Source organism: Sorex araneus, chromosome 6 (genome assembly GCF_027595985.1).
Source record: "Sorex araneus isolate mSorAra2 chromosome 6, mSorAra2.pri, whole genome shotgun sequence".
Classification (NCBI taxonomy): domain Eukaryota; kingdom Metazoa; phylum Chordata; class Mammalia; order Eulipotyphla; family Soricidae; genus Sorex; species Sorex araneus.
Genome location: NC_073307.1, coordinates 43,319,286 through 43,346,137, shown reverse-complemented (window position 1 = coordinate 43,346,137; position 26,852 = coordinate 43,319,286). Strand labels below are relative to the sequence as shown.

Here is a 26,852-nt window from a genome sequence, read left to right as displayed (position 1 = left end):
TTGCAAGTACTTCCAGTACTATATTGAACAGAATTGGCGAGGGTGGGCATCCTTGTCTAGTCCCTTAGTTTTCCCCATTGAGAATAATGCTTGTGATGGGTTTATGGTAGATGATTTTGACTATCTTGAGGAAAATTCCTTCAATACCCATTTTGGTGAGAGTTTTCATCATAAACGGGTGTTGGATCTTGTCAAATGCTTTCTCTGCATCCATTGATATGATCATATGGTTTTTATCTTTACTTTTGTTGATATTATGGATTATGTTGATTGATTCCCAAATGTCAAACCATCCTTGCATCCCCGGGATGAATCCCACTTGGTCGTGGTCATCTTTTTGATGAGTTTTTGATGAGTTGTTGGATTCAAAAAATTTTTGTTTTCTGGTTTTTGTAGTTTTTTTTAAAGATGAGTGCAAAGACACCCATTTAAGAACCTTTTTCTTCACTGATACCAGCATTTAGTGTTCTAAAACTTTCATTAACTACTGCTTTAGTAGTGTGCTACTAATGATGATACACTGAATTTGATTTTCATTTAAAATACTTCGTAATTTCCCTTTTGATATCCTTGACTCATATTTTTATTGAATTGCCTGAAATTTTAAATATCACTGCTGCATTTTCTTATATTGCTTTAATGAATGCTGGCATTGGGAGGAGGCTGGTGGGCACCTGAGTTATTTGGTGATCTTTTTGATTATTTGATCATCCAAAGCCTCTGTCTGAGCCACTTGGAGTGACTTGAGTGCCGCCTTTGCTCTAGGCAAACTTTTCCTTACCCTTGTGATGTCTTTTCATTGAAGAAATTTTTAGTGCAACCCTGGGGTATATAGTTATACAGAAAAAACATTTTATGATCATAAACCATAGAGACATTTATTTTTAAACAAGGTTTCTAAAAGTTACAGTTTAAGACGCTACACTTGATCCACATGAGTGCCTGATTGAGACATTAGTTTCTGCTCTCTGCTGGAAAATACTCTGTCCTGGAGATTTCTATACTCTGGCATGTGGAAAATTTTTTAAATTAAATTGTATTTACTATAATAATCTGAGTAACATGGTTATAATAATGAAAACATTTTTGGTTTTGATGGACACAGCGTGTGGAGAATTTGAACAGCTCCCTAGAGTTGATGAACCCGGGAATGGGTCAGCTTTCTCCTTCCATCACAGTTCAGACAGATTTTCTTTGTCTGAGCTCACAAAGTACAGATTCATACTTGAGCTGTACTCAAGGCTCAAGAGAGACTCTGTGTGGCTTTCTGGACATCTCTCAGGGTAACTGCCTCTTCCCCAGGTACTGCCGCTAACTGGCCCCTGAGCCCCAACCTCGGTCTCCTCCACTCAGCAAGGCCCCTGAACTCGTTTTATGCCCCCTCACACCCCCTGTGCTTTTAGAAATGATCCCCAGGTGGAAAGACAGTGTGATGGTAGAATTCATCTTGCTTCTCCTGGGAATCACGGTTCTGTGCTCTGTGTACTCCCCCGAACAACTGTGTATGTTGTCAGGATGTGGGATAGTTTTCAACAGAAGGCTAACTCTAGCCCCTAGTAGTAAACAGAGGTCTCATCAGCTTTATATGTGGCAATCCTGTCATTATAAAGTCAGTCCTCACTCCTCCTCACTGCATTTATTATCCCATGTTTTCTTCTAGTATTTGTTTTCTGGTCGTCTGGATTATACCAGGCACTTTAAAGTATGGTATGGGAAGGAACCTGGAAGGGACCCCAGGCTTGTTGCTGGGGGTGGACTGGGTCTTTCCCCTGCCACTTGCTAGTGGCCTGACCACTGGCATCATTCCCCAGAGCCTCAGTGTTCATATTGTCAAATAAGAGGGCGAATCTCATCAACGTCTCTCAGATGTTGGAAACTGAAGCAATGATGGAATGTTTCAACTCCATTCTTGTTCAGAGCATCCTTTAGGACTACATCTTGCCGTTTGGGCCGTGCTGTCTTCTCTCATAAAAGAGAAAGAATTGGAAGGCAATTTATTCATTGGAATAAAAATTGAAAAAAGGAAGGGGAAAGGAGTGACCGTGTGGATTGTGAAATGGCCGGGGGAGCTCATGTGGGAGACACTGAAGTCCACATGAACCCCTGTGTGCAGGTGTGAGTGGGGGAGCTGAGAAGCAAAGAAGACAGCCTGGCAGGCCCTGCTCAGAAATCTGGCACAAATGTCAGGGTGTGACACTCAGAAGAAATGTGAGTAATATTCGGAAATAATTTAGAAGTACTCAAAACAAGGTCAGTGAACTTACATACTGGCCACATGAAATTGCTGGCGGCACAGTGACAAGAGACCATTTTGTTCCTCAATTGAGGAGCTGACCCCAAGGGCAGTGCTCCTCTGATCTGGGTTCTGAATCTTTGGAACTGAAGGTGCAGCTAGTGTGATTGGAACAGCACGTGTCGTAGTTGAGCCAAAAGCCTGTTTAATCCTGGGGATTACCTCTCCTTTTGAGCATGGTACTAGAGCAGACCGTCAGCGCCTGCTAATTCTTCTCAGGTGACATGGTTGGTGGCCACAAGGTTACTGTCCAGGTGCATTAATTAGAACATCGAGTCCTGTGCGATGCTCCAGAGTTGGAATTCAATCTGTGGCTAAGTCTCTCCCCTCTCTCCTCACTGCATTTCCCCAAGCTTGGGTTGGCTTCAGGCCAAAAGCCCACACAGAGGTGCTGGCTTCTGATTGTTCCCTTCTCTACCTCCTGCTTCCAGTTCCTCTTGAGTGCTGCGGGTGTCCCCTAGCACCCGAAGACCCAGTGGGACTGAGGGAGACAGTTCTGACTGAACCGCTACTCAGATCTGGCTTACTGTGCTTGAGCAGTTGCTTTTACACACACACACACACACACACGCACACACACACGCACACCACAAATATGAGATATTTTCCTCTGTTTTCTTTTTCTCCTGCACCCTTCAGGATGCTCCTCTGAATTCTTTATTCTGGTGGCCACTTTTGGTTCCCTTTTTGGCACAGGTACTCTGAGTGGTGCATCGTCAAGCCCTCCAACCTCCAGGTGGCGCCAGGGGACAGTATCCATCTTGGCCCTATTTGTATCTTGATGCCCATATTTCTCTGGGACTGACATGGTGCAAGGGCATCTCTGCTCTCTTGGTTCTGCCTCCAGAGTCAGTTATTTTTTAGGCTTTTCAGATTCCCACCTGGGAGAAGTGAAGAACGATGCGGGTTCCAGCGAACTGGGCACTGGTGTCCAGCGCTTCTATTCCCAGGAAACGCTGCTTTCCAATCTCCCCCCCACCTTCCAGCTTCCTCCCAATTCCCTGAGAGCATGAGGGTTTCCAAATAACACCCTTCCCAGCCCCCAAAATATTTTGATTTCTTGATTTCGTTGTCTTGAGTTTCTGGTGTAGCTGAGAAGTGGAGAAAGGTCCCTATAGGTCCTTAGGGTCATTGGCTCTGAAAATCTCGGCAGCACAGTCTTTTACTATCCCATAAAAATTCTCCATCTATTCCTTTTCTTGGTGGAAACTTTAGTTTTAAGATCTTATTACACAAGCAATAAACAAACATGATTCATGGGCCCATCCTCGGACCACAGTCCAGTGCTGTAACATCTGTCTTCACTAAACATTTAATTTCTGAGTGTGTTACTGTGTTAAAAAAAAAAAAAGGAGGAGGGAGGGAGGGGACAACTCTCAAGTCTTTAGTCTTTTTTGCTTTCTTTGGGTCACACCTGGCGATGCACAGGGGTTACTCCTGGTTCATGCACTCAGGAATTACTCCTGGCAGTGCTCAGCAGACCGTATGGGATGCTGGGAATCGAACCCAGGTTGGCCAGGTGCAAGGCAAATGCCCTGCCCACTGTGCTATCATTGGGTAGGCTTGCTACCAGCCCCAAGTCTTTAGTCTTTAAGTCGATTATTTGCAGTTTGTTTTCTGATCCAGACCCAGCGGTGCTCTGGAGCTGCTCCCTGCTCAGTGCTCAGAGTTTGCTCCCAGCTGTGCTTAAGGATCCATGTGTTGCCAGCATGAGAACATGCACTGCACTCCAGCTCCTGCAGCCAGCTCCTGGCCCCTTGCTTTGTTGTAGCACTGCACTGTAGCACTGCCATCCCGTTGTTCATCGATTTGCTCGAGTGGGCACCAGTAACGTCTCCACTGTGAGACTTGTTACTGGTTTTGGTATACCAAATACGCCACAGGTATCTTGCCAGGCTCTGCCCTGTGGGCGGGATATTCTCGGTAGCTTGCTGGGCTCTCTAGAGCTGTAAGTAACCAGGCATCATGAAATTGTGTGGAATGAAGTGTCTTACTAAGTGATATTTCTTAACGGGGCAGTTGGTTGATCTTCAGGGTATCCTGTGGTCTTCCAGCTCAAGAGCGGGGTAAGTCCACTCCCTGGCAGCAGAACTGGGCAGGAACATGACTTGGTAAACCTGAGAAGCCAATTCTCCCAAATTAACTCCCTTCCCAGCTGACTAATGTCAACACAAACTTGCCAGGCCCCATAATCACAGGCTTCAGGGAGGCTGGGTGGGGGGAGCGGGCGGTGGAGGGCTCTGTTCTCAGGGCCACTTGAGTCTCAATCAGAGAGTGAAGGGAAATAAATACTCAGCCTCAATCCTAGAGGTGGCCTGACCACACTGGGTTCACTGCCCGTTGGCCTTGCGCTTTGCCATGAAGATGGAACTGAGTGTTGTAGGACCTCGCCCCCCAACCCTCCACCCCCTGTTTGTTTGTCTGTATGAAACCAGAGACAGAAATAGTTGAGTCAAATCCAAGACCATCGCTTTCATTTTCTTTCTCTGGAGTACTGAATTAGAGAATGGGAGGGTACTTGTCCGGGGTTTCACAAGTTATGATGATAAATGTCTAGGGTGGGGGGGAGGTCTCTCGCCATCCAGATGGGCACAGACTGACAGGTCCAAGGAAGATGCTCATTTCCTGCAGGATAGTGCTCTCCTTCTCCCTGCCTGACAGCTCTGGGAAGTCTGGCAGTGGAGATGCTGGCAAACTTTCCAAAGCAGCAGGCACGTGTGGGCATTCCACGTGTGCAGCCGTGTCCTGTATCATGGCTGTGCATTCCTGCTGTCCTTCACACATCCCTGCAGCCATGCTGCTGTGTGTACAGAACGTTCTCTCCCTGCACAGGGCGAAGAGATCTGCCAGGGATGAGGACTCCCGAGGAACAATCCCACCCCAAATCATGCAGTCTGCCCTCTTTCTGTGTGTCCCCCACCTACACACACACACACACACACACACACACACACACACACACACACACACACACACACACACCCCATCCTAGCAGACATCTGTATCTCTGTCAGATTCAGGTTTCCAGCTCTTCTTCCATGGACTTAAAGATCTTCTGCCACATCCCTATCTCTCCGAACAAGTCGGAGGAATTCCAGCAACTTGCCCCAAATGGTGCCTCTGTGTATACCGTGTATATCCTGGGCAAGCACTCAGGCTGTTAAATTCGCTGCCAGTCGTTCTTTTCATTATGCTGTCAGCAGCTCCTCAGCTCTCTGCCTCCTTCCCATCCCTTTCTGAGATAGGGACAGATAGCACAAAGCAATTAATTGCCTGTGTCACAGACCGCAGGCACAAAGCTTCCCAGGGCCAGGGAGACGGCTCAGCAGGTTGGAGCACATGTCTGGCCTGCTCTGGACTTGAAGGTATGACCTCCCACCTACCAGGTGTGGCCCTGGGGACTCCGCTTCCACCGGGCCGAACAGCACCTCACTGCATGGCCCTAGCCCTGAGCTCTCAGACCTACACTGCTGGGAGGGCACTGAGAAGTATTTTATAGTATGTCTAAGACTGAGAAATACTTATTCATACTTATTTAAATGCTATGAACCCAATTTTGCCAGGAGTTATTAATGAACAGAAGAGGGTACATAATCCCTAACTTCTGATGATTTTATTTATTTATTTATTTATTTATTTATTTATTTATTTATTTATTTAGTGGGGAATGGGGGAGCCTTTGGATCATACCTAGTGGTGATGCTCAGAGCTGACTCCTGGCTCTGAGCGCAGGAATAACTCTTGGTGGTGTTTGGGGGGGGGGGGGACCATATGGGATGCCAGGAATTGGACTTGGGTAGGCTTTGCAAGACAAAGGCTCTGTTGGTTACACAGTCTCTTTAGGCTCACTTTTGGTAATTTTTTTAAATATACGGGGGAGACAGGTAGTCATGTTTATTTAGCTTCTGGTCACCTAGGTTCTCTGGAACTGTCTTTGCTTTTCTTAATTGAAAACTTTTTTGATAATATGTTGGTTTGCAAGATTCTAAACTCACTACTTTGTGTTTGAGGGGTATAGTATTCCCACCACAAGCCCTTCAGAAAGGTCTTCCGAGACCTCTTTAAATGCATCTACAGTTAGTGTCACTCAAGCCCCTGCCCTTCCTCTGTAACTTTTGCCTCCTCTAAGTCTTATTTTGTTTATATTTCTCAAGCATTTACTGAGAAAGTCATTTACTAGCAATATCAAAGCTCACAAAGAAGCGAAAGGTTGATCGTGCCACTGTTTTCCAGGTGTAGGGGAGCTGGGACGCAGCAAACCTCCATGACTTGTCCAGGATTGTTCCCTTCTTCAGTTGGTGGCAGATGGGCGAAGCCTCGCAGCTGCTGGGGCTGACGTCACGGGCCATAGGCTTCCTTTCTGCCCTTGAAAATGAGAGCGTAAAGCATAACACGGGAAAAAGTAAATAGAGCAAAGTAGACGTGCTGAAAGTGACAGTTTGGGGGGCTGGACAGATAGTCCTTGCCTCACACAGCCAACCAGTCTTTGATTCCCAGCACCCCAGATGATCTCTTGAGTATACTCAGGACTGACCCCTGAGCTTAGGGGGCAGGAGTAAGCCCTGAGCACAGCTGGGTATGACCTAAAAGAGAAAACCAAAAAGAACCCCATTATAAACAAACCCCCCAGATAATTTTTTTTATCACCGTGAGGTCAGGAGCCGTTGAGTTCACTGATGGTGCCGTGGGTTTCTTCTCCAGCTGTGTGGGCTACTTGGGATGGAGAGAGCCTCAGACCCGGGGCTCGCTGGGCCAGGCTCAGTCAAGCTCTCTCTGTTTAATTCACTGTTTATTTGCCTATACACTGGGCTGGCATAAGCACAAATTCACCAAGAACATTAAATCTCAGGATTCCTTAAATAAAGGGAATTTAGCACCAGAATTGCTAACAACAACAACAACAACAAAAAGAAAACCCGAGTTTCCAGTTCCCCAGGTCTTAGAAAGTAGGATAATAAGATGATAAGATAAGATGAAAGTAGGATAAGATAAGATGAAAGTAGGATAATAAGATGATGGTGGCTAGAGTGATGATCCTGTCTTCTTATTTCTGACAGTTTTGAGGAGAGAGTTGTGTGCTAGGACTCTGGTTCTTGTCAGACCTGAGCCATTTGACAGACAACAGGGAGTGTGGCCATTGTTAGTTAAGTCAGTACAGTGCCCCCACCATCCCCACCCCCGAAGCTCTCTCCTATGACTGTGCTTGGGGCACAGTGGGATTCTGTCACCTTGTGTGTTTTTGGGGGGCCAAGCGCAACAGAGATTTGACATATCTATGCACAGGTAAAAACAAGTCATTGCAATCATTTCACCTGTTCCCATATTGTAGTGGCCACCAAGATTGTGCAAAATAGAGCTTGTTAAGTTTTCAGCCAGGAAGAAGAGGGCACATGGGAGACCAAGATAAAAATTATGACAGTCTTCTGGTGACGTGTGCTGGGTTAAAGCGTGAAAGCGCAGACCAGGCCCGGGTTGGGCACCAGAGTGTGACAACCACGACATCCTCAAGCCCGCCATTGCTACTTGCTGCCTGCTTGCATCCGCGTTTCATCGGAAAATGTTTTCGAGGCAGATGGCATTATTTTGTGGTGAAAAAGAATATAGCACCTTTGGATTTGACATTTGGCAGGAATTCTAAGGTGTAGTGAGAACTGGAGTCTGTGTGTGTGTGTTCGGAAAGGGTAGTGATGAGGGTGAAGGAAAGATGTTCTCACTCCTTCTGGCATATAATGAATGAATTATAAGGCGCAATCCCCTTTTATTTCAATGTATTGTTTTACTTCCACTTATTTGACCTAAAAATAAGTAGATTTCCCCTCCAAAATGTGTTTCAGGGCTCTGTTAGCGTCTCAGATGCAACCAACATTTGCCAGAACTGTTTTTCCTTGTTTTGATGAACCAGCTCTGAAGGCAACTTTTAATATTACAGTAATTCACCATCCACATTATAACGCCCTTTCCAACATGCCAAAGCTGGGTAAGTAATATTTCCTGTAATCTCAACCCTCACAGATATTCTTTACATAATAATTGCCTGCATTTAGCTGTGTAACATCTTTCCTAGGCAATGTGTCAGTAGTGCATTATGGTTAGGAACAGCAGCCCCGCGGGGTAGGCTGAGGCATCTGCATGTTGGAGCCAATAGATCTGGGTTCTCTTTCTATTTAAAGCAGGGCCATTATCTGTTCTCCACTGACATTCTGGCTGCACATACACTAGGGCTTCAACTGTTGATCAACAGTGATAACAAGCTCGTGGGCTTAATCTGAATCTGGTGCACAGATGTGTTTTATTTGGCCCACATGGCTTTTTCCCCTCGCTTAATTCAATTTGCACCATGCTTTTTAAAATCCAGAGAATTCCCATAAAAATCAAGATGTTGGCTTCCCTGAACACTCACAGAGACCTGATGACGCCAGACCTACAGGTCCTTCCTGAGACGGAGAGTGGTGGCTGTGCAGAGGCTGCCCCGACCTCTGTGGCCATAGCCCTAGAACCCTAGCACTGTGTGCTAGTTTTCATGGTCCATTTCCTAGCAAGCTCCTGGCACTCAGGATGGGTGATTTCAGCTTTAAAGGCCCTTACTCTGCCTCTTCTGAAGACCTTGCTGAACTGAGGAGGGCAAGACAGTCTCTGTGTCCATTGCCTGAGAAGTTTGGGGTTCAGTGAATTCGTGAGATATGGGTCAGACTTGGATCTAGCAGAAGGGGGTGACTTGTGGGCCTCATCTTACAGCACACGTGGATTTGGCCTTCAGTCAAGGGCTTATTACTCAAGATGCTAACTGGGAAGCCAGATGCTGCCTTTCCATCTCCTTAGGATGGTTTTGCTAACTTTGAAAGAGAGAAATCCAAACAAAGATGTTTGGCTTTGGGAAGGAGCTGGGAAGAAGTGGCCGGATGCCACTCAACTTGATGGATTCTTTCAAAGGATGATATGATTGCTTGGATCTACAGTGATTCAGACCCAAGCTCTTCTCTCTAGGTCAGTCTGAAAAGGAAGATGTGAACGGAAGCAAGTGGACTGTTACCACATTTGACACCACGCCCCGCATGCCAACTTACTTAGTTGCCTTCGCTGTTTGTGACTTTGACCATATTAGTAGAACGGAAAGGGGCAAGGAGGTGAGTATGAAAGGCTCTCCAGGTAAGGGCTCACTTGCGTGGGCTACAGATATTATATCCTCTCCTCCTGAAACCCGGGCTTATGCCTACATCTCCCACTGCACATCCTGTTTCTCTGAGCCCTGCAGAATGAGACTCCACCATCCTGCGGTGGCACTGTGAGAGGGGTTTGCATGGGAAGACTGCCCAGCCAGCCCCTTCCAGGTTCTTGGGCCCACCTCTAACCAACTGTCCGGGTACTGTGTCCCAGAGGAGAGTAGAGAGCAAGTTGCTGCCAGGGCATAGAAGCTCAGGCTGATCCGTGTTTTGCCTGGTCTTCAGGGTTAGTGCAGGCTGGCATCTGGGCTAATTCTCAGAATGGGGCAGAAAGCAATTGCTTAATTCCCTCAATGTCCCAAATCACCCAATTTTCACCCGAATATGCCCTTATTGCATAGTCACCCGCTATGGAAGTATCAAGGTGGATGTGGCAATTCAGGCTTCTTCCCTAGGAGAGAGAGAGAGAGGGAGAGAGGGAGAGAGGGAGAGAGGGAGAGAGGGAGAGAGGGAGAGAGAGATGAGGCAGCCTTCAGTCCTTCTTACAATCAGAGCAGTCACACTGGGCTGAAGAAAACCAGACCGTGCAGCTCAGAGCACCTCCTGGGCCAGAGATCTTCCATGCTCAAACCACTGACAGCAGGGACAGGAAGGCCGTGGTGAACCAGTCCTCTGACCAGGAGAAGAATCTCTCGAAGCTGCTCTTCCTGCTTCCCTCTGAACCTCGTGACGGACACTGTGTTGGGTGCAAACAGCAGCTTATTGATGAGCCCCAGCGCTTGGCTCCAACCTGATTGTTTTTTCTAGAATCCTCATGGAATGGTCCTTGAGATTCAGAGGGACAACACTGGCCAGAGCACACTTTCCTGGCCTGTGCTGATAAGGTTGTCCAGGCAGGCGTTGGACATCATTGCTGTCATTCCGGCACTGAGGTACCCATGAGTGAGCCTCGGGAGGCCATCAGCACCCACATCTCCAGGGGCCTGTTGCTCTCCATGAGGAAAAGTCTGATCAAAAGGACTGAGCCCATGACTGCATGAAAGGCCACAGCGAAAGATCACCCTGAAGGGGAAGCCAGCAGCAGCCATAGGCACAGAGAGGAAATGGAGCGAGCCTGAGAAAGGAATGCTCTCAGCCAGAAAATGGGCACTCGGGAGGAGTTTCAGTGGAATGTTGTGTTTGGCTAGGGCTCTGCTCGGGAAGTGCAGAAGTCCACCATATACTCTACAAGGGTACCCAGAGTGTGCCCTTGGGCCATGTCCAGCCTGTATTGAATTCCCTCGTTAAGTCAGAGATAAAACATCCTTGGAATCCAGCATGGGGTTCATGTGTGGCATGCAGCTAAGCAGAGGGCACGGCACGTATGGCTGGTTGCACGAAGCAAGTTTCCCACACAGGGCCACATGGAAAGAGGGACCCCTTGGTCTGGTAGCTCAGCTGTGTCTTGGGAACCATCGGAGCACACAGATGGATTCAATGTGATTTTCAAGGCTAGATCTCTCAACTATTCGTGCTGACTTTGGTTTTTCGCTAGTGTGTTAGGGATCAGAGGCCTCTCCCACCCTGCTCCATATTTAACCTCACTTTGGGGGTTAATAGATAGTGGTTGGGAGGAAGAACCTTATCAACAGAGGTTGCAGTGATAGTGATTGTTATGGCTGTTTTTTCTTTTTGTCTCAAAAGGCAGCTATTCCAATGCACATGTATCATGGGAGTGGGGAGAACTACTTTTTCTTCTTAGTAGTATGGGCTTGGGTTGTGCAGTTCTCCTAACTGTCGCCTCAGATCTAGATGTAGAGAAGGAAGGGTGTGTTTATTGGGGCAGGACCAAGCGCTAGGCCCTTCTTTTCCAGAATGATGATGCTCTGGGGGGTGAGGAGTGCTGAAAGGAAGGAGGAAATCCAGGCGGGAGACTTGAAAAACAGGTGGTTGCATTTTGTGAAAGGGGAACATTCCTGAAGACTTCACGTAATCCGACATTCACATAATGCAAGGCAAATTTTTTTCCAGCAGAAATAAGAGCAAAGGAACGGGAACTGTGCCTTTTGGAGCAGAAAACTCTGCAACTACTGTGCTGCTTTTGCATTTGCTTAGTATTTTCGACACTGTTTTGCAGAGTTTGTGCTTCATTAGAGCAATTGTATTAATTACCTCACCTCTAACTTTTGTGCCAGGGCTGCTGATGCTCTTTAGCATCGACATTTGAGCATCAACGTTAGTGACTCCGTTGAAAAGTGCTTCTGTGGAAGAGAAGGTGTGATGTGGCTTCATAGTAAAATAGCAGGGAGAGCCAGGAGGTGGCTCTATGGGTTCTAACTCATCATTTGTATCCTGGAGGTTCAGCTTTGGTCCCTGGGTCCCCCAAGCATTGCCTGGAGTGAGTCCCTAAGCATCTAGGTGGGAGTAGCCCATGAGTATTGCCAGATGTAGCTACCAAATTATATCACTGCATCACTGTATCACTCTCATCCCGTTGCTCATTGATTTCCTCGAGCAGGCACCAGTAACGTCTCCATTGTGAGACTTATTACTGTTTTTGGCATATCGAATATGGAGCGATAGCACAGCGGATAGGACGTTTGCCTTGCACGTGGCTGACCTGGGTTCAATTCCTCCACTCCTCTCGGGGAGCCTGGCAAGCTACCAATAGTAACTCGCCCCCACGGCAGAGCCTGGCAAGCTACCAAATTCTTTAATGTCCAAATAATGGCACAGTTGCATTAGTCTGGTAAAACCTGCCAGATTTCCTTTGCTATGAAGGTGGCTGTAGATGTCATCAACAGTGTATGTAAATTTCTTGCTTCCATACCTCTTGTAAAATCATAAGATTTTTGATGTTTTTTTAAAATTTTTTTAAATAAAAAAAATTCTTAGGTCACACCCAGCAGGGCTCAGGAGTTACTGCTGGCTCTGTACTCAGGAATTACTCCTGGAAGTGCTCTGGGAACCATATGGGATGCTGGGGATTGAACCCCAGTCAGCCATGTGCAAGGCAAATGCCCTACCCATTGTACTATCTCTCCGGCCCCTGTTTTGTTTTTCTAAATTAGGGGAATGGAGGCCTGGACATGCAGCACAGCAGGCAAGGCTCTTGCTTTGCATATTTGATTTGCCAACCTGGGTTTGATTCCCGGCACCTCATAGCATCCACTGAGCCCTGCCAGGAGTGATTCCTGAGCTTAGAGCCAGGGGTTATTTAGCATCATTGGGTGTGTCCTTCCCCCCCTCCACAACAGTTAAAAAAAAAAGAAAACAGCAACAACAAAATGGGGCTAAAGAGAGTACATCGGGGAAAGTGCTTGCCTTGTAAGTGGTTGGCCTGAGTTTGATCCCAGCATCCCATTGGTCCCCCAAGCACTGCCAGGAGTGACCCCAGAATGCAGAGCCAGGAGTAACCCATGAGCACCTCTGGGTGCCCTCATTCCACACAAATAAATTTAGTGGAATAAAATGTTTTCAAACTTTAAGAATAAGATGGGGACTGTTGTTTTCGTTAGAGACATTTTCATTGGCGTGAGTCGGGCTTGTTTAACAGGAACCAGACTGTGTGACCCCACTAACAGCCCAGTCCTGTTTCCCATCACTGGAAATCTGTCCTGAAAAGAGAAGCAACATTTGAGGAGCCCTTTTACCCCTAACATGGACTCCATTTTCTGGGCGACTCCGGAGGGGAGGAGGTGCACATCATTTCCAGAACTGTCTTTGAAGCACACAGTTTCCACATACCATCACAGACGATCAAAGTAACCATTCTTCACAGTTTAGTGACTGACCCACTGGGCTTCTCTCCGTGCATGTCTGCATTGATGCCCTTAATTCTTTAGCTTCTGAAGGACTCAGACTTTGGCCCCAGAACGTCAGGAAAGTCAGGCCCTTTCCAAAGGTCTGACCACTGTTGCTAATCGCTGCTCAATTCTTTTGATTTTTAGATCCGCGTCTGGGCCCGGAAGGATGCCATTGCTCACGGACACGCAGACTTTGCTTTAAACATCACAGGTCCCGTCTTCTCGCTCCTGGAGGATTTATTTAATATTAGTTACCTTCTCCCAAAGACAGGTGAGAAGCAAAACCATCGGCGAGGTGCCTTTCCTTTCCATACTGTTGCCTTGCGGTTGACCACCATGGGCCCCTCGGCTGAGATCATCGGTATTCAACCCACTGGACCGCATTTCTCGGCAGTTAGGGAGTCAGCCCTCCTGGCCACCTAGCCACGTAGCCCGTGTGCTGTCCTCCAGGTGGGCCGTGCACTCCCCAGCCTCAGGTATCCCCCCAGGCCTCCTGCGCTGCCTTGCATTCTCCAGTTCTGTCCTTCGCTCTCAGAACCCAAGTGTGCAGGGGCAAGTTCTGGGTTCTCAGCAGGCCTGCGTGAGTTACTTACTCCAGATCCCTTTAGCAAGGTTTTGGGTGAGTTGTTTTGTTTCTTTGACTGTTTCTTTAGCAATGAGTCATTAGATTAGGACATGAGGGTCCCATCCCTTAGTTTTTGTTGCATAAAATTGGAATCATGTATGAACATAGTATGATCCTTGAGGAAGTATGTAAACATTTTAATCTATCCTAGATTCACACGCTGTAGTTTAAACATTGTGCTCTGAAAATTGTGTAGAGTGGTTCTAAGTAGAAGGAGTCCTGGGCATGGATTTTGTTCCCGCTGATGCATCAGCTAAAATTTGATGGTCTCCTGAGCACCGCCAGGAGTAGTTCCTGAGTGCAGAGCCAGGAGTAACCCACGTGCACCGCCAGGTGTGACCCAAAACGGAAAAAAAAATGGGGCTGGAGTGATAAAATTTGAGGGATGGATGCTTTCCTTAGACGGCAGGTGATGGGGAGAGGCTGTGGAGTATACATCTGAGAGTTCAGACCTCTGAATGAGCAGGGATCCAGGAGCCTGCATCGTGGGCCATTTGGCTGAGGACAAGGGAAAGAAGAAATGGGAAGCAAGCCGGGCCCATTCCGGAACCCAAAGGCACTTCCTGTGACTTAGGAATTTGGAGGCAGCAGGAGCCTGTGTTTGGAGACCGCACCTCTTTGTCTAGAGGATGCCAAGCTGGCCCTTGTCCTGACAAGAGAAATTCCATACGGGGAGAAGTCCAGAATGATCCCGGATATCCTTTCCTAGCCATGGAGCAACATGTCTCCTCCGTCCAGCTGCGTCTTCCCATGCCCTCGCTCCACTCTGACCACACTCCCACCACGGGCCTCACCGCTCTGCTCTGCTATCCCTCTGGCCACCCTGATTCATTTGCAACCCAGAGGATCTTTCCAAGGCCACGCCTGATTGGGCCATACTTCTCTTTAAAACTTCCATGACTTCCCGCTGCTCTGAGGGTAATATCCAGATTCCACACCCTGTTTTAGCACCGTGTGTCTCTTGCCTGCCTCTCTTGGGGTCCCGAGGAGTTCCTCCGAGTGCTTTACTGTACGTGTTTCTGCTCACATCTTTCCTCTCCAGGCCTGCATGCAGTTTTGCACATCTGGGAATGCCTTCTCCCATAGGTTTATTCTCTCCTGTCTCTCTGTGTCTCTCTCTCTCTCTCTGTCTCTCTCTTCCTCTCCTCTCTTCTCCTCTCCCTTTTTATTTCACTTCCTTCTTTTCTTTCTCTTTTCTCCCCTCCTCCTGCCCCCTCTCTCCTCCCTCCCTCCCTCCCTCCCTCCCTCCCTCCGTCCCTCCCTCCCTCCCTCCCTCCCTCCTTCCTTCCTTCCTTCCTTCCTTCCTTCCTTCCTTCCTTCCTTCCTTCCTTCCTTCCTTCCTTCCTTCCTTCCTTCCCTTCCTTCTTCCCTCTCCTCCCTCTCCCTCTCCCCTCTCCTCTCCTTATTCCTTTCACTCTTTCTTTCTTCTTTTTCTTTCTTTCCTTCCTTCCTCTTTCCTTCCTTCCTCTTTTCTTCCTTCCTCCCTTCCTCCCTCTCTCCCTCCCTCTCTCCCTCCCTCTCCCTCCCTCCTTTTTACCTTCCTTCCTTCCTTCCTTCCTTCCTTCCTTCCTTCCTTCCTTCCTTCCTTCCTTCCTTCCTTCCTTCCTTCCTTCCTTCCTTCCATCCTTCCTTCTTCCCTCTCCTCCCTCTCCCTCTCCCCTCCCCTCTCCTTATTCCTTTCACTCTTTCTTCTTCTTTTTCTTTCCTTCCTTCCTCTTTTTTTCTTCCTTCCTCCCTTCCTCCCTCTCTCCCTCCTTCCTCCCTCCCTCTCTCCCTCCCTCTCTCCCTCCCTCTCCCTCCCTCCTTTTTTCCTTCTTTCCTTCCTTCCTTCCTTCTTTCCTTCCTTCCTTCCTTCCTTCCTTCCTTCCTTCCTTCCTTCCTTCCTTCCTTCCTTCCTTCCTTCCTTCCTTCCTCCCTTTCTTCCTCCCTCCCTCCCTCCTCCCGCCATGGCTCTGTGCTCATGGGTGTGCTTAGATGCTTAGGGGTTATATGCAGTACTAGGGATCAAACTAAAAAATATTATCTCATTCTTTCTGATACATCCACCAAGTATTTTTTCCCAATTTATAATTTGTACGTGATGTTCTAATGACCTAAAATTTTGAATTATAAGTAGACATACTTTGGGGAAGGAGCCTCCTAAGTAGTACTCAGAGGTTCTGAGACCTCCTAAGTGATACTGCCACCTGGGCTGGAGGTTTTGTGTCCAGGCTCGAGGATGCAGTGCTGCTCGGGGCCTGCAGTGCTGGGGGGCCCCAGGGCCACCCCACCGGTGTTTGGGAGGGTATATGGTGCTGGAGTTCAAAGCAGGGTTGGGCTGAAGCCCTGTATCACTTCCTCAGCCCCAGACTTAATTTCTTTAGAGTAACATTAGGTTCACGGAAAAAAATTACACTAAATCAAGGGTTCCCACGCAGCTCTTCTTCAACCCTCCGCCTTTCTCCTATTAACGTTTTGCATTTATGTGTTACATTACAACTAATGAATGAACCGGTACTGATATATTCATATTACTAAAGCTGTAATATGCATTAGGGTTTCTTCTGTGATATCATACGGAGTTTCATGGCCAAAAAACTCCCCTGTGATCTGTTTGTTCAGTGCCTTCCTCTCCAGAATCCCCGACAGCCACTGTTCTTTTCACTGTCTCTGTGGTTGGATCTTCTGTGGGAATTACACAATGGAAAACTTTCATAGATTGGCTTCTTTTTAAAAAAAAATTTATTTTCCTCACTTTATTTAAACACCATGGTTTATAAAGTTTCTCATGATGACTTGTTACAGGCACTCAATATTGCAACACCAAGCCCACCACCATTATCACCTTCCCGACACCATGGTCTCCATTTTTCCAGCTACCCTTCTAGTAGGCCCACAATAATTTGTTTTATATTGCTTTCTACCAATAAATGATCAAAAGTTAATTCAGTAAAAAAATTTTTGAAAATTGTTGTATCTCATCATGGGAATATTAAGTCCTTGTCTGAGGATTTACTAAGTTGTTGTTGAAAGTTAAGCCTTCTGTGTTCATGTTTTTGTTAGTCAAGATTAGTTGGCTTCTATCTTACATTCCCATCTGGAGACTGACTTCTTTTACCTAGTCACATGCATTTAAGCTTTCTCTAGGTCGTTTTGTAGTCTGATAGCTCATTTCTTTTTGTCATTGAAAAATGATCTGGGGGCTGGAGTGATAGCATAGCGGGTAGGGTGCTTGCCTTGCAGGCGGCCGACCCGGGTTCAAATCCCAGCATCCCATATGGTCCCCTGAGCACCGCCAGGAGTAATTCCTGAGTGCAGAGCCAGGAGTAACCCCTGTGCATCGCCAGGTGTGACCCAAAAACCAAAAAAAAAAAAAAAAGAAAAATGATCTGAATGTACCAGTTTGTCCATTCACCTATTAATGGACATCCTGGTTGCTTCCAAGTTTTATTCAATTGTGAATAGATGTTATAACTATTTGTATGCAGCTTTTGCATTGGCATACATTTTCAACTCTTTTGCACAATACGTAGTTCAATGGCTACAGTAATTGGCAGGTCTATGACAAACTGTCTTCCATACAATTATACCATTTTGTGCTTCTCCCAGCAATGGGTGAGAATTCCTATTGCCACATTTCTTTCCCAGCATTTTGGTGGTGTTTTGGATATGCTCATCATAATAGGCAGTGTATCATTGTTGTTTCAATTTGCAATTTCCTAATGATGTATGTAGACCATCTCTCATTGCTTATTTTTCCATTTGCATATGTTCTTTTGTTAAGGAACTTTAGTTTTGCCTGTTTGTAAACAAATTGTTTCTTTTCTGATTGTTGAATTTGGGGAATTCTTTGACCTGTTAGTGTACAGGTCCTTTTCTAAAGTATTTGATTTTTACATGGCCAAGACAATGTATCTTATGATTTCTGTCTTTATCATTCTCTAAATGCTTTCTCTCACCTGAGATTATAAACTTTCACTTGTATTTTATTTCAGTAATTTTGTCTAAAAATATTTATATCTGAAAATATCTATTTTAAGGGATGAAATAATGTATTTTCCGTCTTATTTTCCAATCCACAGATCTAATTGCTTTGCCCATTTTTGACGGCCGTGCAATGGAAAACTGGGGTCTTTTGGTATTTGATGAGACAGTATTTTTGCTGATGCCAAGTGATCAACTAACAGAAAAAAAGACTATCATTTCCTACATTACCTCCCACGAGATTGTACATCAGGCATGTGGTAAAATGTTCTTTCTTATTTCATGTATTCTTTAGATCCACTACCAAAAATATGCATACAAAACCCTTAGTCACAATTTTTTTTTCTCCCATGAGGGATGGGTTGGGCATCCCAAGTAATGCTCAGGAGGACCGGGCTCCCTTACAGTGACACTAGCCAACCAGGCCAGGCCAGTGGTTCATCACGAGACCTAAGAATGTGGGACTCATTGGAAGCCTGCCTTATATGCCGGGGGAGAAGGCAGCTGGGATAGAGAAGAGATCACTAGGTCAGTGATGGTTGAGGGATCGCTTGGGAGGGGAGATGTGTGCTGAAAGTAGACAAAGGACCAAACATGATGGCCTCTCAGTATCCGTATTGCAAACCATAATGCCCCAAAGTAGAGAGAAAGTAAGAAGGAAAGTGCCTGCCACAGAGACAGGGGGTGGGGTGGGGGTGGCTGGAGGGATACGAGGGACATTGGTGGTGGAAACTATACACAGTGGAGACATGGGTGTTTGATAATTATATGACTGAAACTCACAATCATGAAAGCTCTGTAACTGTATCTCACAGTGATTCAGTGTGAAAAAAAAAAAGAACATGGGGCTGCCATGGGCCTGTGGTGCTGGGGGTCATCTGGGTCATCTCGGCCATGCTCAAGGCCTCCCAGGCTGTGCCCTGCAGTGATGCCAGGGATCAAACCAGGGTCTGCTTCATGCAAGGCCAGTTTCTTAACCACTGTGTATGCATGCACTTTCTCCAGCCACATCAATCCCAATTTAAAAAATTTATTCAAAAAATAGGACGGTGAGAAAAAAAAAATAAACAAGGAAGGAGCTTTGCCATTACAGCCTGAGTAAATTTATGTATTTATTTGTCTTTTTTGGGTAACCCAGTGGTACTCAGAGGTTACTCCTGGCTCTGCACTCAGGCATTACTCCTGGCGGTGCTTGGAGGACCATACGTGGAAGCCAGGAATTGAACTGGGGTCAGCCACATGCATGGCAAATGCCCTACCCACTGTACTATCACTGTGGCCCCAGAGCCTGAGTAAATTTTAATTATGAGTAATGGAGCTGAAGAGAGAGTGTACCAGGTTGACCATATTCTTTGCATGCTGGAGGTCCACATTCAGTTGCTGGTACCTCAAGGTCCCCCCCCAAACCCTGAGCCAAGAGTAGTATCCAAGTGCTGCCGGGAGTGACCCAAACAAAAATAAGTTAATTAATTGAAAGTAAAAATAATTAAAACTACATAAGCTATTGGTGATGGATCATAGTGATGGGATTTTATAGTCTATTTGAGGATTAGGTGTTTACATCCAAGATTAACAAAGCTCTTATTCAGGTAAATTTAACCACACATAGCTACGGTTGCTTGCTTTTCATTCCTTCTTAAAATGTGGGTTATTTTTAATGGCGCCTGAGAAAGAGAGCTGTATTTCTTCATTAGATTGCTATAAACTTGTTTTCCCTCAGAAAGAGGTTAAGGGAATGAGTTACTGTGAGTCAGTGAAGTGAACTGTGATTCTCCCCCAAAGGTGAAATAAAAGGAATTTTCATTAGATTTCTGTACTTTCATGTTGTGATTTCAAAAGTTTTGAATTATTTGAATTGATAGAAACTCTTACATTTGCGTCTTGAACGCTATTAAATAATGTTTGCCAAGAGAAAAATCAAAACTATGAAATTTTTTTGTTATGTGGGGGGAAGACAGGTAGTAATCAGGTAGCATGCTTCCCTTGCACACCACCAACCTGAGTTCCATCCATCAGTGAGCACCACTAGGAGTGATGGGCAGAGAGCAAAGAGAAAGCCCTGAGCACGACTGGGTATGACCTATCCACTAACCCCAGCCCTGCAACAGTGATTTTTCAGGCTAGAAGAGGACCATATTACACAGACAACATACACTTCAACAAGTTTTGATTAGTCACTCAGAGTGTCAATTTTTTTTATTACAGCTCAAGTGTCACATTGTTTTGAGGTACAGGCTGCTAACTATTAGTACATCACAGCTGGTAGAAGAAATTGGTTTAATACCAGGGTGTGGATTTGTTGGTTTTGGAAATTATTGTGGTTTTCTTTCCTGAGTCTATTCATCATCCTTTTGATACTTTCTGTTAAGCGCTAATAGAAAATAATTATATCTGTACCACATGGCAGAAACTATTAGATTAGTTGAGTGATTTATATACATGATGCAGATCAAGTCATGCTCTTGAAACATAGCAACGGCTAATAGCAAACTCTACTGTAGACTGTTAAGAGTACAAGATGCTCTTGAATTTTTAGAACTGTCTATTTTGATTCACATTTCACATCTGTTTCAGAAATTTTACTCTAACTTACATTATTTTGGTACATCACTGTTCTAAAGCAAATTGTTTTCAATTATTTGACCTCAAATAATCACTTCAACGAAATGTATGACAAAATATCAGTGTGTTTGTAATGACTTCTGGTTTTTAATTTTATTATTGGTAGCAATTAAAGTTTAACTATGTCTTGGACCTTACAGTTATCTGACATACAGTAAATTATGGTAATTATTATTTCCTATCAATTAAGAAAGTTCTTTTTTTCCCTCCCATCTCTAAAAGTGGTTTGGAAACTTGGTTACCATGAATTGGTGGAACAATATCTGGCTCAATGAGGGTTTTGCAACTTATTTTGAGTATGGAATAATTAACTACTTAAATCCTAAACTCACAAAAGTAAGTATATTTGTTAAATTTGTAAATTTTCTAAGCCTAAATTTTTAGTCTAGTTATAAAAATAAGAATATTTCTATTTGAAACTGAGTTAAAGACAGAAAATAGGAGTACTGAATTATCTATAGTATCAGAAACAACCAGCCAAATTCTTTTCATCTGTTTTCTTTTTTCAGACTTTTACTTAGTATATATATTCACAAAAATTGAGATACACAGAAATGTTTATTGTCTTTCCTACCTTATATCATATTTTGTGTTTTCTACAAATCGTTAAGTACTTTAAAAAAGCTAATAACTGTGTTATTTTATTTTATTTATTTATTTTTTGTGAACCAAATTTTTATTTACAAATTGTATCTAGAAGCAGGTACATAAATTCTTATACAATTTCCAAAAAATGTGCAAGAAATTACTATTTGTTTACAAACAAAAACACATATTAAAATCAATGAACTTTGGATAATTCATTCTGCGGTGTTCTCAGTACAAATGGTGCACAACTGATTTGAAACTTACGGAAAAAGTGTAAACTACGGCAATCTGGATTGTGAGCATTAATGTCAAGGCACTCCGACTGTGATATTTTATTGTTATAATTGTTTATATATTTATAAAAATTACCTAAAATGTAGTCATAGGGAATAATTACATATAATATGCTTATAATGCATCTATTGTTAGATATTAGGTGATTTTTTTACTTATTCCAAGCTAGATCAAATTTTAAAGCAGTTGTAATCAAGTCTATGAATTTAATAATATGTAATTGTCTCTCTCTCTCTATGTCTCATAAACAATTTATATCTGATATAACAACATTATATAAATATTAATAAATGATTGCATTCTAGCTGAAAATGTTTTTGTTTTGGGTAAATATTACTATTCAAACCAAACTCACAGAGGGGCAAATTTAATTTTTTCAACTCTAAGTTGAAGCTTTAGTATTTGAATTTATTTCTAATTACAAATTATTATGCATTGAATTTATTTCTAATTACAAATTATTGAATCGGCATCCTTGTGAATTTGTAAATCTGGCGGGTTTGGGTTTGGATAGGACAAGTAAGGAGAGCGTAAATTTTAAGGAGTTAATTGTAAAATGACAAAATCCTACCAGATTAAGAGCACCTGGAGAATCTTTTCCCTGGTGGAGCCTGTCATGCCACCAACCTCCTCAAGGAATGTGAGAGGCTTATGGAAATTGTGTTTGCCTTTACAGTTGGATTTTTTAAAAACTGAAGGGACAAAGAATATCAAACGGGAAAGAAGGGGCCCGAGTTGTGATTCACAGAATCACTTGACAGATGGTGGTTCATAGGGCACTTCGCAATTACTGTTTGCTCTTCACATCCAAGTCAGGTTTGGGAAGTATTCTAAAAATAGTGGATCTGGCATTTTTGTGATGTTTCAGAAGTTAATGTGGCTCAATCTTTTCCTTTTAGAACGAGGTATTTTTCTCTAATATTTTACTTAGTATTCTCAGAGAAGATCACGCCCTGGAGTCTAGAACTGTGTCCTTGAAGGTGGAAAATTTCACAGAGACGAGTGAAATAAATGAGCTTTTTGATTTGTTTACTTATTACAAGGTAAAATCCACAGCATGTTTCCTTTCCTTTTGTACTCCTACAGAAAGCTACATATAATAAATTCACTGTCACTGTCACTGTCATCCCCTTGCTCATCGATTTGCTTGAGTGGGCACCAGTAACGTCTCTCATTGAGAGACTTATTGTTACTGTTTTTGGCATATCCAATACACACAGGTAGCTTGCCAGGCTCTGCCATGCGGGCTCCATACTCTCGGTAGCTTGCCGGGCTCTCCGAGAGGGGCTGAGGAATCAAGCACAGGTCGGCCTCGTGAAAGGCAAACGCCCAACCGCTGTGCTATCGCTCCAGCCCAATATAATAGATTATTAGTCTTAAATCAATGTGTTATCATAAGACTATTGATATAAATCATCTTGATTGTTCTGAATAAGTGGATATGAGGAAATGTGGTTAAATTAGTTTTCATCTAGCAGATAAGAATCTAAAGCCTGTATTAGGTCTTCGGTAACTTGTATCACTGAATTGTTCGTTTTTAATTAAAACAAAAAGCAATTGCTACTTTTAAGACTGAATTTCCATCTGATAGAAATTTACTCTTGACATATTAGTTGTCTCCATTGTAAAAGATTGTGTACCCCAGGCCCTTTCTCTAGAGGACATTGGCCTCGTTTTGTAATCTGCTATTTTATTAGCATGGTTTTAAAGTGAACTGAATTCAACTAAGTGCCCAGTGTAGTCAGGAGCCCGATCCAGAGATGAAGGTGAAGATTTCACCAAGATGAAATGCATCAGATACAGAGTTTTGTTCAAATAACGGACAACTTCTTATGCCTTAGGGAGCTTGTATGGCCCGGCTGCTTTCGAGTTTCCTGAACGAAAACTTATTTATCGGCGCGCTTAGGGTGAGTTTATAGAATTACTGCTACTGGAAGGTGATCTGTTAAATTGCTTTGGCCTATTCTTCATTTTACTATTTTCTCATTTTGCAGTCCTATTTGAGGACGTTTTCTTACTCAAATGCTGAGCAAGATGACCTGTGGAGGCATTTTCAAATGGTAATTATCTGACTTCCTGACGCTTTCTAACGTCATGGTTAGAAACCATGGTTTGGTATGTACAACACCGTTCAGGTCTGGGAGGACATAGAGTGCTGCAGAAAAAATAATTTGGTTTTGTTTGTTAAGCTACCTTAGGACAGGGATGTTTTATTCCAGGGGCAGAGGCTGGAAACCATACCAGTTGTGCTCAGTAGTCACTCCTGGCAGCATACAATGCTGGGAATGGAACCAAGGTTGATCCCATGCAAGACAAGAGCCTTAACCCCTGCACTATCTCTGTCTGCCCAGGGTTGGTTTCTTTAGACTTCAACAGTGTACCCCAGTGCTCAGAGCAGAGCTGAGCACATAAATATATGTATCATCATCACTGTCATCACTGTCATCCCGTTGCTCATGGATTTGCTCGAGAGGGCACCAGTAACATCTCCATTATGAGACTTGTTGTTACTGTTTTTGGCGTATCAAATATGCCATGGGTAGCTTGGCAGGCTCTGCCGGGCGGGCGAGATACTCTCGCTAGCTTGCTGGGCTCTCCGAGAGGGGTGAAGGAATGGAACCCGGGTCGGCCTCAAGCAAGGAAAATGTCTTACTGTGCTATAGCTCCAGCCCTGTATAAATGAGAAACAGAACATCTATGTCATTTCTGCTAAGAAGTTGTTACCTCATAAGATTTTGATGATAAATAGCTGCTTCTGGGATGATTTGTGTTGTTGTTTTGGGTCACACCCAGCAATGCTTAGTGCTTATTCCTGGCTCTATGCTCTGGAACTTTAAGGGGTGCCAGGGATTGAGCTTGAGTTGCCCTGCCCACTCTCCTATCTCTTCTGTCCCCGTAATAATTTATTTTTTTAAACAGGCCATAGATGACCAGAGTAAAATTGCCTTGCCAGCCACAATCAAAGACATCATGGACAGTTGGACACAACAAAGTGGCTTTCCAGTTCTCACCTTAAATGTCTCCACGGGGGTCATGAAACAAGAGCCCTTTTATCTTGGAAAGGCTCCTCCGGACCACAAGTAGGTAGAATTGCCCTTTTGTCTTCTGCTGCTGTGGGGTTTAGCAAATGAAAACCACCCCGGTTGGGTACAGACCTCTTGGGGGGAGCGCTTATGTGGATGTTGGAAGTCTGGGTGTGAGACTGAGCCCCAGAGACCTGCATTGAGGACTGAAGGCAGTGCCCCTCCCCCCTCTCCTGCAGAGTTTGCAGCCTCACCAGCCAGCCCATAGCTTTGATGTTTGTTATACCTCTCTGTCCTCAAGACAGAAGTGACAAATGGCTGGGGTTCAGGCTGTGGCTGCTGTCATTCTGTTAATTAAGAGAAAAGGGTTGCAAGGCTGTTGCCATGCTGCCTTTACGTCCCAGAAACAAATTGAATGGCCAATATACCCCTGAGGAGTAGTTATGTGCAGGTGCATATATTTGTATATATGTATGTTGTATGAGAATTATGGCCTAGGTTCTAGTATTGGCTTTATCCAAATTCCAGCCTTAGGTAAGTCCTATTGAAAGTCTTTGGGTTTCCGTGCCAGTTCATGGAAAAGTATGTACCCCAATGACTGGTGTAAACGTGAAATGAAATGAGTGTCGAATATCTTAGCAGGGATCATCATCTACTTCTTGTTTAGATCATTTTCAACTACTTTTGATAAGTTGTGGTACTCACATCTCATTTTAGTGAATGTCAGCTCAAACGAGTGGTTCATTTTCCAGCACCTACATCCCCCACCTGCATTCTCAGCTCTTCCTCTTTGTAACTCCAAGGGAGAGAAACAGAGGCCTGAAGGCCCTTCTCGCTCAAAAGTTCTGTGACTTTGGCTAAGCAGATAAACACCCACAGTGCAAGGTTTTCTGAGAAACCAGACTTGTGGGCACTTGAGTCAGATGGGAAACACTGTCCAAAACTCCAAATTGTGTGTCTCCTCTGGTGACTAATGTCCTCCTCATGGTCAGCTGCTTCATCCAAGGCACGTCCACCGATGTGGGAAGAATGTCGGCATTCAGTAAACTTGAATGACCTGGCTGAGTCCTGCCCGACTTTTGAGATGGGGAGAGAGTTTGAGGTGGAAAAGTATTTCCAATGTTTGTCAAGCTCTCTCTTCTTAATTGCTCTTCACCTCTCTTGGCACGGATGAATTTGGGTCTGTCTGCAGCATTTGAATGACCCCTGAGTGAGGCCAGGTGGCTGAAGCTTCACATAAACAAGCTTTGAACATATCAGATATAGGACCGCCTCAGTAACTAAGTTAGAAGAGAAGTCAATCTTTACGACTTGAGAGTAAATTCAAGGGCCAAGCAAGAGTGGTTTGTGAAAATAATAGAGAGTAAACCTGAGAATAAAGTCCTGCAGAGCCAGAAAGACACAAATCTGTTGTGATATTACCTCATTGAGTATAGTTTGCATCGCTTTGGTGTGAAAACTAACTGAATTTTTTTTTCCTCCAAATTAGTAAGACATGGATTGTCCCAGTTCTTTGGATGAGAAATGGAATTGCACAGTCTTTAGTCTGGCTAGATCAAAATAGCAGTAAGTAACAGATTTTTAAAATATATCTTCACCTATAAACAGTGAATATATGATCTGTATGCAGAGATGAAGATGGCGAGGTGTCTAGCTTTGGAAATGCTCTCTCGGCACACGCGGTGGTGGTGGAGCTGCAGTAGCTTTGGACACCAAATACATAAGTGCAAACACTGTTGTGTATACATGTTGCCCAAATAATCATTGCCTATTTAAAAATCGAGAAATAAAACTAAACATCCTGGGGAAAGAAGGATTTTATTTCATTCTACATGTTTTATTGTTTCTGGGGGAGCGGCCCTGGCCCTGCTCAAGACTTACTCCCGCTCCTCCCAGAGAGCACTTTTGGCAGATCTAGGGGCCATTCATGGTGTCAGGGATCAAACCTGGGTTAGCCGCGTGAAAGGCAGGTACCCTACCTTCTGTTAGTTCTTTGACCCCAGTGACAAGCGTTTCTTTTACTGGGGGGAGGGGGCCCACACCTGGTGGTGCTCAGGGTTCACTCCTGGTGGTGCTCAGAGGACCATATGTGGTGCTGGGGATTGAACCCCAGCTGGCTGCATGCAGAGCAAGTGCTCCACCTGCTGTGCTACCACATGGGCTCTGTTTAGTTCTATTTTAATATCTTTTTTGATTAAGGAGAGTGGGCTTATCTGGTAGTGCTGGTGAGATATGTCCAAAGGTGATTTGCATGTGGGAGACCCCTCGAGCTATCTCTCCAGCCCCAAACAAAGAGATTTTTTAAAAAATCAAATAAAATCCCATTATGTGTGGAGAGGTCAGGTTGGTAGTTCATGGGGGTAGAGCTTATGCCTCACATGGTTATGAGTCCTTGAGTTTGTTCCCTGGCACCGTTCAACCCCTAACCAGTGCCCATATAGCTCTGGGAGCCCCCGAGCACCAGTAGATGTAGCCCCAGTGATCCCTGAACACAGCAGG

The 26,852-nt window shown here is 44.6% G+C and overlaps 1 protein-coding gene across 1 annotated transcript in view; it reads left to right on the top strand.

Annotated features, from left to right (window-relative positions):
- LVRN (laeverin) overlaps positions 1–26,852 on the top strand; it is a 61,062-nt gene that overhangs the window by 8,757 nt on the left and 25,453 nt on the right. The window contains exons 2-12 of the mRNA XM_004618173.2: positions 8,128–8,270; positions 9,278–9,417; positions 13,383–13,509; positions 17,925–18,079; positions 20,671–20,784; positions 22,230–22,373; positions 23,172–23,237; positions 23,325–23,390; positions 24,250–24,410; positions 25,599–25,637; positions 25,843–25,919. Of these exons, the coding sequence (XP_004618230.1) occupies positions 8,128–8,270; positions 9,278–9,417; positions 13,383–13,509; positions 17,925–18,079; positions 20,671–20,784; positions 22,230–22,373; positions 23,172–23,237; positions 23,325–23,390; positions 24,250–24,410; positions 25,599–25,637; positions 25,843–25,919 (1,232 nt within the window). The remainder of the gene's footprint in view (positions 1–8,127; positions 8,271–9,277; positions 9,418–13,382; positions 13,510–17,924; positions 18,080–20,670; positions 20,785–22,229; positions 22,374–23,171; positions 23,238–23,324; positions 23,391–24,249; positions 24,411–25,598; positions 25,638–25,842; positions 25,920–26,852) is intronic.